The following is a 15,342-nucleotide window of genomic DNA, read 5'->3' as shown; positions in this document are numbered from 1 at the left end:
GTTGGAACCTGCACGATGCAGCTGATTCAAACAGATGCAAATATTCAGGGCCAATCACAGCACTGAAATTGCTAGGGTTACTGCCTTATAGAGCTGATGCCTTCAAAGTCATTGAAATCATTATAGTCAATGACTTGAAAGCGATCCAAATTACAGCATTCAATAGCTTGAAAGTAATTCAAACCATCATATTCATCATTTTTTGATGTATTCAATGTGATATAGCAACATGAACAATCAATGAGACAACATTTTCCAGACTTACTACAGTTTTCACTTCAGAAATGAACAATAGATCTTTACATTTCAATGTTCTGCACTTCAATTCATTCATTCTGAGCATATAAACCAAGAGCTAACGATGCAATTAAAGTTTTCTGTCACTGGAGTACATTGATTGGCCATATTTGCCTTTGATGGCTGAGCCACAGCTCTAAGTGTTGCTGATGGTTTTCTGAGCTTGCTACATGTGTTTCTATTGCTTGCAAAATGCATAGAAGAAGAGAAATGATAATTAAAGACTTCATAGAACATGCTGAAGTATATAAATGATTTATGTACAGCTTCAACAATGCATTTCTTCCATAACACTCAGTGCTGCTGTTGCTGAACTGAAAAACCTTAGCAGGCTTAGATATTGTTGACAACTGGAAACTTTAACATGTACAATAGAGTAGATTGCATGCTGATGCCTCACTTTATATGCTATTTCCTCATTTCATCCATACAAGCAGAATAGTTGAGGCAATCTGAGTCTTCAGCCACCATGATAAATTGTTAGAGATTCTGGTCCATATTTTGACCTTTTTAAATGTTTGAACACAGCTCTGCAATTAGAACCACATGTGATCCATTTTCCAGCTCAGAAAAGTGAGAATTTGAGGCCACAGAATGTCAGCCATCCAAATTCTCACACTTTCAGTTGCCACAATGCACAAATAATATCAAACTATGACATGCACCTTTGTGCAACTAGTTAGTTGCACATCATAGTTGGGTGTTGTTTGCACAATACCTCCAATCGCTCTCAATTTTATTGTGACACAAGCAAAACATCTCATTTTTCATTTTCTAAGGCTTTGTGACCTCAAAACATCTTGCTTATAGTGCGGAATATTTGCAATATATTTGTTCACATAGAGCGCTGAGTTTGAAGCTGAGTTTGAATATAACAATGTGGCTGATCCAAATAGGTACATATATTCATGGCCAATGAGGGTGCTGCATCTGCAGAGATTATTTATTAAATCAACTGAATGCTTTCAAAACAAGTAAAACATTTTTCGGTGTATATAATGTGACCCAATAGCATAGTACCATCTTGATAATGTATCATTTAGCATTTTTTGAAGTTATGACATCTTTTATTCAAGATCTATAACTGTTATAGTCCGAGTTTTCAGCCACTTAAATAAATTGATAAGACCTTATTTGCCTGCAGTGGCTGAGCCACAGTCCTTGGCTTATGTAATTCTGAGGCTACATGACAAGGGTTTCTTGTATTGTACTGAAAACATTTATACAGAGACAGATGATGTTGAAAGGCATAATAGTGACATATCACAAGATATAAATGATGTGTGCAGAGCCTTAGAAAACTGTTACACTCACATTCAGGGCTGCTGTGGCTGAACTGAAAACCTTAGCACACAGTGATATTATTGACCACTTGAATGTTTTGAGTGTGTATACTTGGGTAAGAGGCCAATTTCTGGCAGAAACAATTTCTGAGGTCCTGATATTCTTCATGATTGATTTTATAAGTTTATCATGATATTCGCCACATTGATTGAGGGGTATATATTGTTGCTCACATTGAAATATCAGTCTTTTTGACAGGGATCAAGGATGGTATGATTGTTTGAGAAGCAGCTGTATTGAAGGTGACATTATATTATGACAAAGAAGATGGTTGAAAGGTGATGGTATGTAGCAGACTGTGCTTTCATTATTGAAGGTCAGGTTAAGCAGATTTTAGTGTAGATTGCTACAGAGATAAATCTACCATGTGCTTTGTTGAGGAGAGTAGGGTGTGCCATCTTCACTGGGTATTCTACTGTTGGAGTATTACCTGTAACAGTTCCATCATTGTACTATGTTGGACCATTCATGTCAACAATCCTTGCAGTGAAATGAAACTCACCAAAGTAAATCATATCATACAAGTGATATTTTGTGCCTTGTTCTTCAATGTAGACAGCAGGATTTAGCTGAATTTGCTTCTGATTTGTTATAAATGCTCAGAAGTTAGGGATGTTGACAAATATAAAACTCTTGATGTTTCTAAGATGTGTTACATTAATAAATCTGTATAATTCATAGCATGTTTTGGCCCTTCCCTTCTTTTCATTTGCATCTGACCTTCAGTCATTCTGAAGTCACTGTTTTGCCTCTCTCAGAGCCAGCATAGCCAAGCTCATTAATTCATCTCTGTAAGCATTTCATGCTGTGATGATGCACATATTTCTGAATCTGGGCTGATTCAAGTTGAGCTTATCTGCTGTGTGACCTATTATATGTCACTTTATATGCTAAATGAATGCCTGCATGCACCAACTTGTATCTTAGATTTTTCAACAGCTTTATACCTCTTTGCATCATGTAGTGTATTGACTGTATGTACAGAGATATCTATAGAACTATCAATCTTCATGTGCTGTAAGACACACCATTCAATTACCTATGCACGTAGCACTGAAGAGGTGCTTTATAGATGAGTGATGAGTGCAAAATGCATATACAGTATTGTAACTGTTGACTTATAGTACACTATACCAGCATCAGCCCTTATACCAGATAGAAATAGTATCTCTCCATATAGTATTTACTTCAAACTTTGAGCTTTATCAAGTACAAATAGTATTTTCATGACACTATGCTATTCAAACTTTGGGTTTTGACTATACAGGTGTCAAAGATGAGCTGCAATGCTGATTAACCTTAAGTAATAACTATTGTAAAAGGTGTTAAACAGGTGAGGATTCATTGTATTGACTTTCATTAAGCTCTTTCACTGTCAATCCTGGCATAGCACATTGGACAGCCGCAAAGCGCATCCTCAGATATTTATCTGGCACACGAGATGTCAGAATAATATATGGTCTCAAAGAAAAGAAACCATACCTCAAACAATGTAAATTTGAGGGATATTCTGACACCAATTTTGCCAATAATGAAGATCTAAAATTGACCTCAGGATGTGTTTTCCTGGTAGGCACAGGTGCGATAACATGGAGCTCAAAGAAGCAATCCACTGTCGCATTATCTACCATGGAAGCCGAATATACGACATTTGCTTAAGCCGCAAAAGAGATGGTATGGCTGCAAAATCTATTCAAAGAAATAGGTCTTGAACAGACTGAACTGATAATTTTGAACGGCGATAATATGAGTGCTATATCAATTGTGAAAGATCTGCAATTTCATGCACGATCAAAGCATTTTGATATAAAACATCATTACATCTGAGAGAAAGTTAATGATGAAATTATTCAGGTAAAGTATTGTTTGACAGGTGATATGACCATGAACATCTTTATCAAGCCTCTTGCTAAGCCCAGGCATCAAACATATAATGCAGGATCAAGCTTGTTCTCTGTTCATCTGTTATAAATAGCAAAGGGTCTAGCAACATGCTCAAGTCAACCTTTTCTATGATTTCTTTTCATGATATGCTTCACAGGTTAACTGAAATTTCATTCTAATGTGCCTCTAACCATTCTCCTGCTTTTCAGTTCAAGATTATAGTGTTTTCAGATGTATAAAATGAAGTTGTACCAGTCAATTGAGCCATTTTGATTTAATAATGTAGACAAGAATGACAGGTTTTAACATTGAAAGAGAATGATTATGGTACAGGTGAAACATAATCTGTAGATAATTGTGCCTTTTTTGCTATCAATAGAGAATGTAACATATTCAGCACTATGAAGAACAATCATCGCGTTCTTGCATAAAAATAGAACACACTTTGCTACATAAAATTTTTCACTTCATATATGCATGATCCATTAGCAGAGTATTGTTATTGACCCTATCAATTTCTCAAACAGGTTGAGTTTGAGCTTATAGAATGGGTACCCCTTTGTCAGCCATATTTGTCCTAAAATGTATCATTGACTTTGCTCTTTGAAGTGCTGCTTGAAATTTATATGAAACATCACTCATAAATCACATTCCATGACATATTGCTATTTTTCACAGACATGTTTTGTTATAGGAGGGCAAGGACTGAGTTTGCAAAAACATATTCAGCACTATGATTGCATCAATTAAAGGACTGATTCATATCTTAATTTCTACAGCAATATGCATGTGAATTATATGCAATAAATCTGATTACCATGCTTCACATGATGTTCATAAACTATAGCAAATTTACACATCAAAAGTTAAGAGTCAAGGCTCTAGCACTTTTACAAAAGCCAGCCATTTGTCAAAGATGAAAATCCTCAATGACTGAACTTGCTATAGGTCTCATGGCCCTCACAGTTCACTCTTTCAAGGTAGAAGGTCTGCTTTTAATTATTATAATCACAGAGGCCATGCTCATTGAGTATGTTGTGTATGATTCATACCTTGAAAGATTGATTACAGCATAGCTAGAACTGATTTGACTGAACACATACACAGATTTGCTGTATTATTGATAGATGCATTGCTAATAGCAAGTACACCATGGATAGAAGGGCACAACATACCATATGCACATTCAAAACCTTCAAGTGGTCAATAATATCACTGTGTGCTAAGTTTTTAGTTCAGCCACAGCAGCCCTTAATGTAAGTGTAACAGTTTTTTAGGCTCTGCACACAACATTTATATCTTGTGATATATCAATATTATGCCTTTCAACATTATCTGTCTCTATATAAACTTTTCCAGTACAATACAAGAAACTCTTGTCATGTAGCCTCAGAAATACATAAGCTATACAGAACTGTGGCTCAGCCAGTGCAGAGAAATAAGGCCTTATCAATTTATTTTAGTGGCTGAAAACTCGGACTGCAATAGTTATAGATCTGGAATAAAAATTGTCATAACTCCCGAAAATGATACATACTAAGATGGTACTATGCTATTGGGCCACATTACATGCACTGGAAAATGTTTCACTTGTTTTGAAAGCATTCAGTTGATTTAACAAATAATGGTAGAGCCGGTGCTGGCAACGCCCGCTATGACATGCGCTGGACATTTCTGATCTATCATATTATCTGATCAAGGAACATGTCATGTATACAGAGGTAAGCTAGAAGAGCAAGCATGTATAAATGTATATCTGTTAGAAGAACAAAGGCAGTTTTACTGTTAGCAGTGACAATGGTGAAAAACCTCTACTGATTGCAATTGCATTAATCATGTGAAAGGCAAGAGTGGAAAAAAGATAAAATCTTTTTATTGCTTATCATATACTCAGCTTTAGTGGAGTTCAGACAGAATGAAGATCCTTTTTGATGAACACATGATAGCCTTTCCTCCATACTTAAAAATATTTACAGATCATCCAGAGCAATGGAACAATTATTCAGCTCAAACTGTTCTTTTTAACAATTTCACCAACCTTTTAGCACGGCAAAGACAAGTGTATGCTCTATTAAAGATGCAGAAATGTTGTTTATGCTGTGTTGTGTAGTGCAGACCCTGTTGCATTTTCTATTACTGCAAAAACAAAATGGTACAGATATCCATAGTTTCTGTCCTGCTATGCTTGAATGATAATCTCTCAACATTAATAATACTACCTCTCTATCAGTGTTGCAATAGAGATGTGAAGAGAACAGATGCTTTCATTTATTTACAGAACTGCAGCCTAGCAAAAATGTTCTGTCAAGTTAAGCTTCTCAAAGGCAATAGAAAGCTCTCAAACTGGCTGCAAGCCTTTTTCTATAAACAATCTCAGTCAGCATGTCAAACATATCACTGATGACTGATCAAGATATATAACTTTAACAATCATTCATTCATCATAATAAAAAGCAGGTTTAGGTTCATCTTACACTATATACTGCAGAGAGTAGTATGAAAATGTAATTGTGTGATATTCTTTATTCATCACTTATTATTTTACTTCAGCAGTGAATGGTATGATTGGTATGATTGCTCACATATGGTTTCATGGTTGGATCATCACTAGCAATACTTAAATGTAAGAGGACTGCAAAAGTAGCTACACAGATTTAGATTGATGACAATCTGTGCAATACTGCATTGAATTTCTCCACATTTCTATACTGTGCATCTTGAATATACTGATATTTATACATAATGTAATACATTATGATTTCTTTATCACATCAGGTGCAGTAGTGGAGTAATGATCTACAGCAGTCAAATGGTTAAGATGTATCTGAGACACTTACAAAGATCATAATTGAAAGTTTTAGCAGTCAAAAGGCTAAAACCTCAGGAATCATTCCTGTTAGAAATGGCCCTCTTACTCAAGTATAAAGAATAATACTTAGGTCCAAATGTTCGTACTATTTTCTGAAGTTCTAGTACTAGCATAGTATTGATCTCTACATCTTAGCACTAGCATAGTACTAGCATAGTACTAGCATTTGAAGCTTAGTACTAGCTTAGTGCTAGCATAGTGCTAACCTTGAAATCTTAGTACTGACCTTCAGACCTTAATACTAGCATAGTACTAGCATTTAAATCTTAGTATTAGCATACTGCTAACATTGAGATCTTGGTATTACTTTTCTGACCATAGTACTAGTATAGTAACATATAAACCTGAGTATTAACCTTCATATCTTAGTACTAGCTTAGCATATGAAAACAAAGATGTGACATAGTCACAATATTTTCACCATCTTTAATTAAATAAGAGTCAAAAATAAATATTAAAACTTTTTATTATAATTTGATATAAAAGATTGTAAAATAATTGAAGAAATAATTATTAATATTTCATTCAACCTCCTTTCAATCTTTTCATCATCTTTCACAACAAAAGATGTTTAAAAATATTTTAAATACTTTGATTACAGATTGATGGTGAAAATGCTTGAAAATTGTACTTTTTCTTCAAGATTTTTGCCATCTTTCACCTCAAATTATTGATTGCTTCACCCAGTGTTTGGTGGCTGAACCACCATTTGTGGTATAGCTAACAGTGTTTTTGAGCCTGATACAAGACTATATAAGTTTATATTATAAGAAAAAGTGAAAAAGAGGACTGATAATGAAAGATATCATTACCAATGTCACAATATATAAATGATTCATGCAGGACCTTAGAAGACAGTTTTTGCAACAACATTGGGAATTGCTATAGTTTAAGTAAAAAGCCGCTGCACATTGAGATATTAATTATAAATTAAGCTCAGAGTATGCTGCACCCCTTGTAAATATAAAGGAAGAACAGTTGGTGCAATATAGCTCTATATGTGGCTGATAGCTTTTTTAAGCTGCTACATAGCTACAATAATTTTCATTCTCTGGAAAATATAATAAAGAAGCCCAATGATGATAAATACATAAAGAAATATGCCAGAACATGCCTCTAATTTATGCAGAGCATCAAAAAAACCTTAAGCATTTTTAAGAATATTAATCCCTATTTGAACTTTTTTGAACTTTTGAACATGTCAGTTGGTCGAATATATATGTCTTCTGAAAATATATGCAACTCTATCAGGTGAACTCATTTATACACTTTTGTCACTAACAAACTTCAAAACTCTAGTTGAATAATCAACTCTTTGCCCCAAACACCATTCATATATGTTTTTGATCAAATTCTGATACACAAACCTGTCAATACTTCTTTTTTGATTACTTTCACAATTTTGTAATCTCTTTCAGTGGCTCCTTATGCCTTGCTAATCTTTTTGTGAGATAATTTCAAAAATGATATATGAAATTAAGCTTTGATAGTTGATAATGCCATATCATAGTCTTAAAAGTATTCTCTTTAAGTCAGCTAAGTCATGCTTGAGATTGTTATCTTGCTGAAACATCATCTCCTTCACTTTTGCTGCAATGCTTGAAGCCATTTTGAAGCTCATTTCTCCAAATGCTAACATAAGGTCAGATTCATCTTGCCATGCATGAGTGGTACAGGTATATCTCATTTCTTTTCAAACTATACAACTCCACATTATCAGTGATCTTTTACCACCTTGATGATATGGTATATCTGAATATGTTCAGCCAGACAAGTTCTACCCATGCTATGTTTCATGTTTCAAAGTATGATTTGTATAGTGCATCAGGGTTACATATCCTACAACATACTCAATGAGCATGGTGAATGAGATTATATCTATCTTTATATAGCAGACTTTCAGCTTAAAAGAGTAAATAATTGTGAGGGCTACACCCAGGATTTGCAAACCAAGTTCAAGATAATGGAAAGCTCTCCTGAGGTCACTCTGAATATTTTGACACAGCTCAAAATGGCAGATACCTTGTAGTGTTGTCAACATTAAATGCCCAGAAAGGGCATGGGTAGGGCTTTATGGATTTGAATGATGACCTCAATCAAGTTCGAGATATTGAAAAGCTCTTTTACATATTACACATTACAGATCCTGCAGCATTGCCTATCGCTGAAAAGATGGCACAGATATCTACAGCTTGTGTTCTGCTATGTTTCAGTCTTCATCTTCTAACATTACCATCAAACTTCTTAATCACCACTGTAATGTGGTCATGAATGCAGAAGATGCTTCTATTTATTTATAAACCTGCAGTTTATCTTCTGAAGAGGTTCTTCAAAAAATAAAAAGCCTTCTGAATCGCTGCGGAAACTTTTTTTCCACGAAAAACTCATTTCACACGCCAAAGCTATCATGAAAAACTGGTCAGAAGATATCTATTTGTCAACATCCCTAACTTCTTAGCATTTATAACAAATTAGAACCAAATTCAGCTAGATCCTGCTGTGTGTACATTTAAAAACAATGCACAAAATATCGCTTGTGTCGTACTATTTCACTGCAACAATTGTTGACATGAATGGTCAAACACTGTACAATGACGGAATTGTTACAGGTAGGAGACCCTGTGAAGATGCTCTACTCAATAAAGCACATGATAGATTTAGCTCTGTGACAATCTACACTAAACTTTACTGAACCCCATCTCCAATAATGAAAATACAGTCTGCCACACACCATCACCTTTCAACTGTCTTCTTTGTCATAATATAATGTCAATCTAAATACAGCTGCATATTAAACAATCACGCCATGCTTAACCTCTCCCAAAAGGACTGACATTTCAATGGAGATGACAATATATACCTCTCAATCAATGTGGTGAGTATCATGATAACCTTATAAATATAATTACGAAGAACATCAGGTCACGAATCATTCCCGCCAGACATTGCCCTCTTCTGCAAGTAAACAAGAGTAGAGCAAACTGTAAATTCATTAAATTCAGTAAGAACATTTTGTACGAAGTGCGGTATCCTAACCTCAGGATTGGACACAAAATGAAATCACTTTGTCAAGGCTTCCTGTCCTATACCTTCTTCAACTGTCCCATGGGGATGACAAAAACTCAGTATCGATGCATAAACCACTCGTTCATATCCCAGTAATTATAAAAACAAATTGCATGGACACTTAGAGGTTGGTGTCTTTTAACGTGCACTCTTTGCAATCGATTATGCAGTATGAATGCTGAGTTCGTTGACTCATTGTGTGCTTGGTGTTTATTCTACTGAAGTGTGTTTGAAGCGCAAGGTTTGCTAACATTTATCACGAAACTAATCACAACTGCTAATGTTCATAATGATTATGCCATTGTATGACTGATGTACTTTAATGACTAACTCTCAGTAACAATTCAATCTTATCATTTCATTCTAATCACATGATTATAACTGAGGAATGCAGCTAATGTTAAACTGAGTAAAGGCTACAGCGAGTCCCTCATCAATGCTAGCCAAACTTGTCAAAACATCTGAGAATGCCAAAAATCACTGATTCAATGAAAACCAAAGGAGATCACATTGTTTATAATCCATTCAAGGCATCGTTTACTGTTAGCAATGATTTATGGAAAGCTAAGTGCCTGATGGCAGCATGTCCATGTAGCAGCTACTGCCAACTTATATAGCGCAGTTTATGATTCCAGCATCCTCTCGAGCCAGACTGTACGGACAATAGAAAAATAATTGAAGTACTACAAGCCCGAGGAAGTCTTACTTATTTTGGCTGTCAAACACATCACGAAAGACCAATGAGAAGATATAACTTTCGCAACATTGCTGATGTCTCGTCACTCACAAAACTCGAACTCAGTTTTCTACAATACATGGTGGAGAGTCTGGTATGAAATTTGCTTTTTGCTAGCCGACAAGGATTGTTCAAAGGAGTCTGGTGATATCATAGCACCACTTATTATGCGATCAATCTTTCAATCCGTTAAAGATTGTGCGAACGTATCCTGATCTCACTTGTTTGTAAGACTTCTTGTTTGAATTTGTTGTAAGACTTTTGTTTAAAGTTGAGAACATTCAACCTTTTGAAACCAAGCCATACAGTAGTGAAGTGATCACAATTATTGGACATCATTATTTCCTCAGAGATCACAATGGAACACCCCTAATAAGCTCAACAATTGTCTTCTCATCCTTACTTCCTACTTGCTTGGGCAAATAGCATACTGGTTGTCCGTTATCCAATGGTTCATAGTTTGCCCTTAGGTGGGAATGAGTTTTAGAGCCGTTAGTGTTTGTTTGCTTAGCAGCTTTCCGTCTCCAAAATACATTTATTGAATATTTCACATAAATTCAGGAATTTTTGAGCTTCGATTTCCACTTCTGACATGTCAAACAGTATCTCAATGAAGCCAAAACTGACTGGCTGAAGCAGACAAGAGTGGCTGGTTGTATCCTATTATGGTGGGAAAGAAGCTGAATACTGTCCGAGAACTGATAATTTAATATTAAGCAATCATCAAATTTGAAGGGCCAGCTGACAAACGCGGCATCCTGAATTATGCATCGATACCCATGCCTCAGGAAGACGGAATCATAAACGATATCTTCAAAGAACAGTTTGGATCATTGACGTGGTCTCTCGCTTCTCGCTTTGAGGCTGAGTCCTTAAAAGCTCTCTCTTTTCTATGGCTTCGCAACAATCTAGATATGTGAATTGGGTCAGATGAATTTCATTATGTCTGGCGTTGTCAGCTTTATTGTCAACACAGGCTGCGATAATGCCACATATCTAGATGGAAGTCGACCATTACTGCCACGCGGCCTCTGTCTCGCAAGTCGTCTCATTTTCTCTATGCTGGTCCGGGATAATATCAAATGAGCAATCACATGTGCGTCCCATTGTTGAGCGTGGATGGCCGTGTTGTTCGAATAGTCAAGGATCATACCAAATCCCATTGTCGTCTTGATTTGATCCGGGTGATGTTTGTGCTCAGAATCCTACGATCCCAAACTCAAATCGCATTTTCGCAAACCAGCCACTTTGATATATCCTTATGAATCCAAGCTGCTGCCTCGTTCCGGTGCTGTTGAATATGCAAGTGCCATTGTTCGTATGAACCGCCTTTCAAATTTTGCTTCCTACTGCTGACCACACCATTCTACAATGCATATAAAAGCACAGAATTTGCTAAGATTATCCTGTAGTTGTCCAATGATTCCAGCGTGTTATATCGAATTGATGCCGTGGTGCGCTACAGACATTGACACTAAAAAAGAAAAGGAGAAAGCAGGTGACAGCAGCTTCACTAATTTAGCATGGAGATAATGTGATGACAAGTACATCCCTTGCTTCACGACGCTGGGAACTCCGCACTATATCTCAGTAATGACAGCCTAAGACAGTGTTGAGTTTGCATTTGTCGCCTGATCTATGAGGACAAACAACCTCATCTAAGTCCTATGCAAAGTAACCGACATCAGCAAATGTTGTGATTGCATTTGCATCTGAAACATGCAACCACTGCATTCAACTTTAATAATGTCTCAGTCTGTCGTGGATGGACTGAATAAAAGGGTTGACAACTGCTTAGGCCAACCCATCTCTATGCTGAGTCTGTTCATCCTATGGCTAATTCTGAAATACTGAAAATCCTGAAGGTATGGTACACCGCCCACAGGTACAGTCAGCAAACTGTGCTCAAAGCTCGTCTAGAAAAGAATGGCGATCATTGTCGATATGCATAATGAAGGAATTACCAAAAAGATTGCATTCAGCAAAGAGGAGGTAGGTGCAGACGGCTACGTCAAAACCAGCGAGGCAATGATTATGTGCTAATAAAAAGTGAAATTTTGTGATGTAGAATGAATGGTTTAAATTACTTTGAAGCCATTGAATGCCATGGTTTGTATCACTTCCAAGCCATTGAATACAGTGGTTTGAAGCCATCAGCTCTTAAGGCATCAACCCTAGCAAATTCAGTGCTGTGATTGGCTCTGAATATTTGCACCTGTTTGCATCAGCCATGTCGTGCAGGTTCAAACTCCGGCTTGTGTGTTCATTAGAGAAGATAACAAACAGCAAAACGTTATGTAGTAAGAACATTTTGAAGGAAGGCCCCTCTCCTAACCTCAGGACAGGGGCGGAAAATGAAACCACTTTTTAATGGTCCACTGTTCCACGCTTTGTTTAAGTATCCCACAGGGACCAAAAAACGCTTCATAGATGCCTTAAATGCTCAGTCCTGTACAAACTCTTTCTTCATACCTTAGAAATCGCAATATATATCATTGATGGTTGAGAAGCTGCCACTTGAAAAATAGCCAATCAAGTGCTTGCCCATGTTTCCTTTGAGTCAAATAAATTGCGTAAGGACTCATTTGGAAGGCTATTATCATGGCTTTCCAATGCAATCTTGATCATATTTTAACACATTTCGATGCCAGGATAATACTCTTTGAGGGCCACTCTAATCAACAGTTTGGCACAATATTCAGGTTCTACACCATCCACCCTCCTTGGCATACTTTCAATCAGATTCTGACACACTTCCTTCCCAATAGTCTCCCATTCCTTCTCTACCCTTTCCCACAACTCAGTAATTCCCTTTTGTGGCTCCTGATACTCTGCAACCTTCTTTTTGAGGTGATCCCACAAATTCTCTATCAGATTGAGATCTGGGGATTGAGAGGGTCATAGAATGGTGTTGAAATCATGGTCTTTGAACCAATCCTTGGCCTTCTTGCTGGTGTGCTTGGGGTCATTGTCTTGCTGAAACACCACATCCTCCACAGTTTTGCCCCAATTCTCCAGGCTATTCTGCAGCTCATCCTCCAAAATGCTGACATAAAGGTCTGTATCCATCCTGCAATCGATATTACAGGCCATCCCGGCGCATACAGCCCCACATCATCAAGGATCCACCTCCAAACTTCTGAGTCTCTTCCACCAACCTATCACTGAGGCTCTCCCCTGGCTTCTTCCACACCCATTTCCTTCCATCTGACCCCATCCTGTTAATCTTTGTCTCATCTGACCATACCACCATTCTCCAGTCCTCTACAGTCCAATACTGATGAGCCAAAGTGAAGTCCATCCTCTCCTTCTGATGCCTTGTAGAGAGTAAAGGCCTTTTTCGCTTCACTACAGCCTTCATTCCTGCCTTCTTAACTCTTCGCACCGTCTCTGTAACATCTCCAAGAGCTCTGGCCACAGCAGGAGATGTGGTAGCCTTGCCAGTCCCAATGAGTCGAGTAGCATAGCGAAGATTGGCAGTAGAAAGAAGGGAAGGTCGTCCTCCTTTGGCCTTAGAAATGGTGAGACAGTGTGTGAAGCGTAGTTTACTGATGGTCGAGTAGTGTAGCCCAGTCAACGCTTCAATTTCTTGACCAGATTTGCCATTCTGAAGCAAAGCGATGACATGGTTGACAGTTTCAGTAGCAACGGCTTTTGGCATGATGTTGTTTGCGTGTGAAGAGTTGTGTATGGGCTGTTTGTACATTGTTCAAGTTGAAACATGAACATCAATCAATGTTCCCACAATGAACCCTGGTCAACACGTCAAGAATCACAATTTTCCGAGAACTTTGTGTGAAGAGGGACCCTTAAAGAGTATTATATATCCAGAATATGCTAAAATATGACCAAAATTTATTGAAAAGCTATGATGGTTCAAACAATCTCTCATACAATTTATTTGACCCATTGTTTTAGGAGATATTGACCATACAGCTCGAGCAACCTTATCAACAGTTGTGTGGGTCACTGTACATAAGGATACATTATATGACTGTTATTTTCACAGATGAATGATAACAGTCATAGTGACATCGTGTCCGGCAGCAATTCAAGCAAAAGCCTAGTGGACATGAGCGACGTCAGATGCTTTATTTGAGCATACATCATGTAGCACAACTAGAGTGTGAACATGCTTGCATACCATTGCTCAAAAGCCTACTATCAATATAAAGTGAATAGCCTGAGCCAGCAGCTGGTGTCATAATGCCTACATGTAGTGATTATGTTCGTCGAGCATTGCAGGATGCAGAAGGAAAATTAGCTTAGCAGATTGAGAGGGCCCTCCATAATCTGACTGTTGATCACCTGCATTCCATAACCTTTGACACCATTCTTTGAAGAGTTCGCTGTTGAAAAAGGACCAGAATGAACGGCAATTTGCACTTATACATTATTCTCAACTTGCAGTTATGCATGAGGAATCAAGCTCATGTACTTATTGACATATGCACATTCAAAGCTGCTGATAGTATTCTTTTAGTGCAATTTCATCAAAAAAAGGCCCAAACAACATTGTATAACACAGTACAAAATTCTACATTCTCAGATGATGATATAAATCAGGTGCATTTAGTTTCTCTACATGGATTTGACAGCATATCAAAGCAAACCTTGGACATCATTTATCTGATAGGTATTTATTATGAAAGTGTTCAAGAAGAAGATATGGTCAGAGAAAGATCAGCAGTTTCACATATAATAGAGATCAAGTCATTCTTGTGGCCTGCACAAGCCTCCAGTCTGGAAAACACTTTCTAATGACTAGTTCACAAGGCCCAGTAGCAGAACTACATCACAGCTCACTTGATGTTTGCTAAGGATGAGATATTACAGATGATCATGGGTTTCATTGACCCAGTGTGATCATCAGGGTGGAAATGTTGGTAATTTTTAATATGCTGATGTCAAATAAAGCAGAATTGTAGATAACATCAAAAAAGCCCACACCAAAAATGCAAGCACCCTAAGAGGGATTCTTCTGTTGCAGACACAGTTTATCAGCCTGATGCATCAGGCACTTGTTTAACAAATGACGATTTCTTATACTTGATGAAGGTGGCCGTGAATGTATCTTCACAGCCTTCAACATTATTGTCAACTGTATCAGAAATCATCATCAGAATTGCCAGTACACCTATTATCT

The 15,342-nt window shown here is 37.2% G+C and overlaps 1 protein-coding gene across 1 annotated transcript; it reads right to left on the bottom strand.

The window, feature by feature from the left end:
* Nucleotides 1-13,094: 13,094 nt before the first annotated feature.
* Nucleotides 13,095-13,413, bottom strand: LAESUDRAFT_659829 (uncharacterized protein; the record flags this gene model as incomplete). Its single annotated transcript, XM_040904830.1, has 2 exons — nucleotides 13,095-13,242; nucleotides 13,283-13,413. 2 exons carry the CDS (start codon nucleotides 13,411-13,413, stop codon nucleotides 13,095-13,097), a joined length of 279 nt encoding a protein of 92 aa, XP_040761154.1.
* Between the last annotated feature and the right edge of the window lie 1,929 nt (nucleotides 13,414-15,342).

Source organism: Laetiporus sulphureus, assembly GCF_001632365.1.
Source record: "Laetiporus sulphureus 93-53 unplaced genomic scaffold LAESUscaffold_40, whole genome shotgun sequence".
In the NCBI taxonomy this organism is placed as follows: domain Eukaryota; kingdom Fungi; phylum Basidiomycota; class Agaricomycetes; order Polyporales; family Laetiporaceae; genus Laetiporus; species Laetiporus sulphureus.
This window is presented reverse-complemented; position numbering and strand designations above follow the sequence as displayed.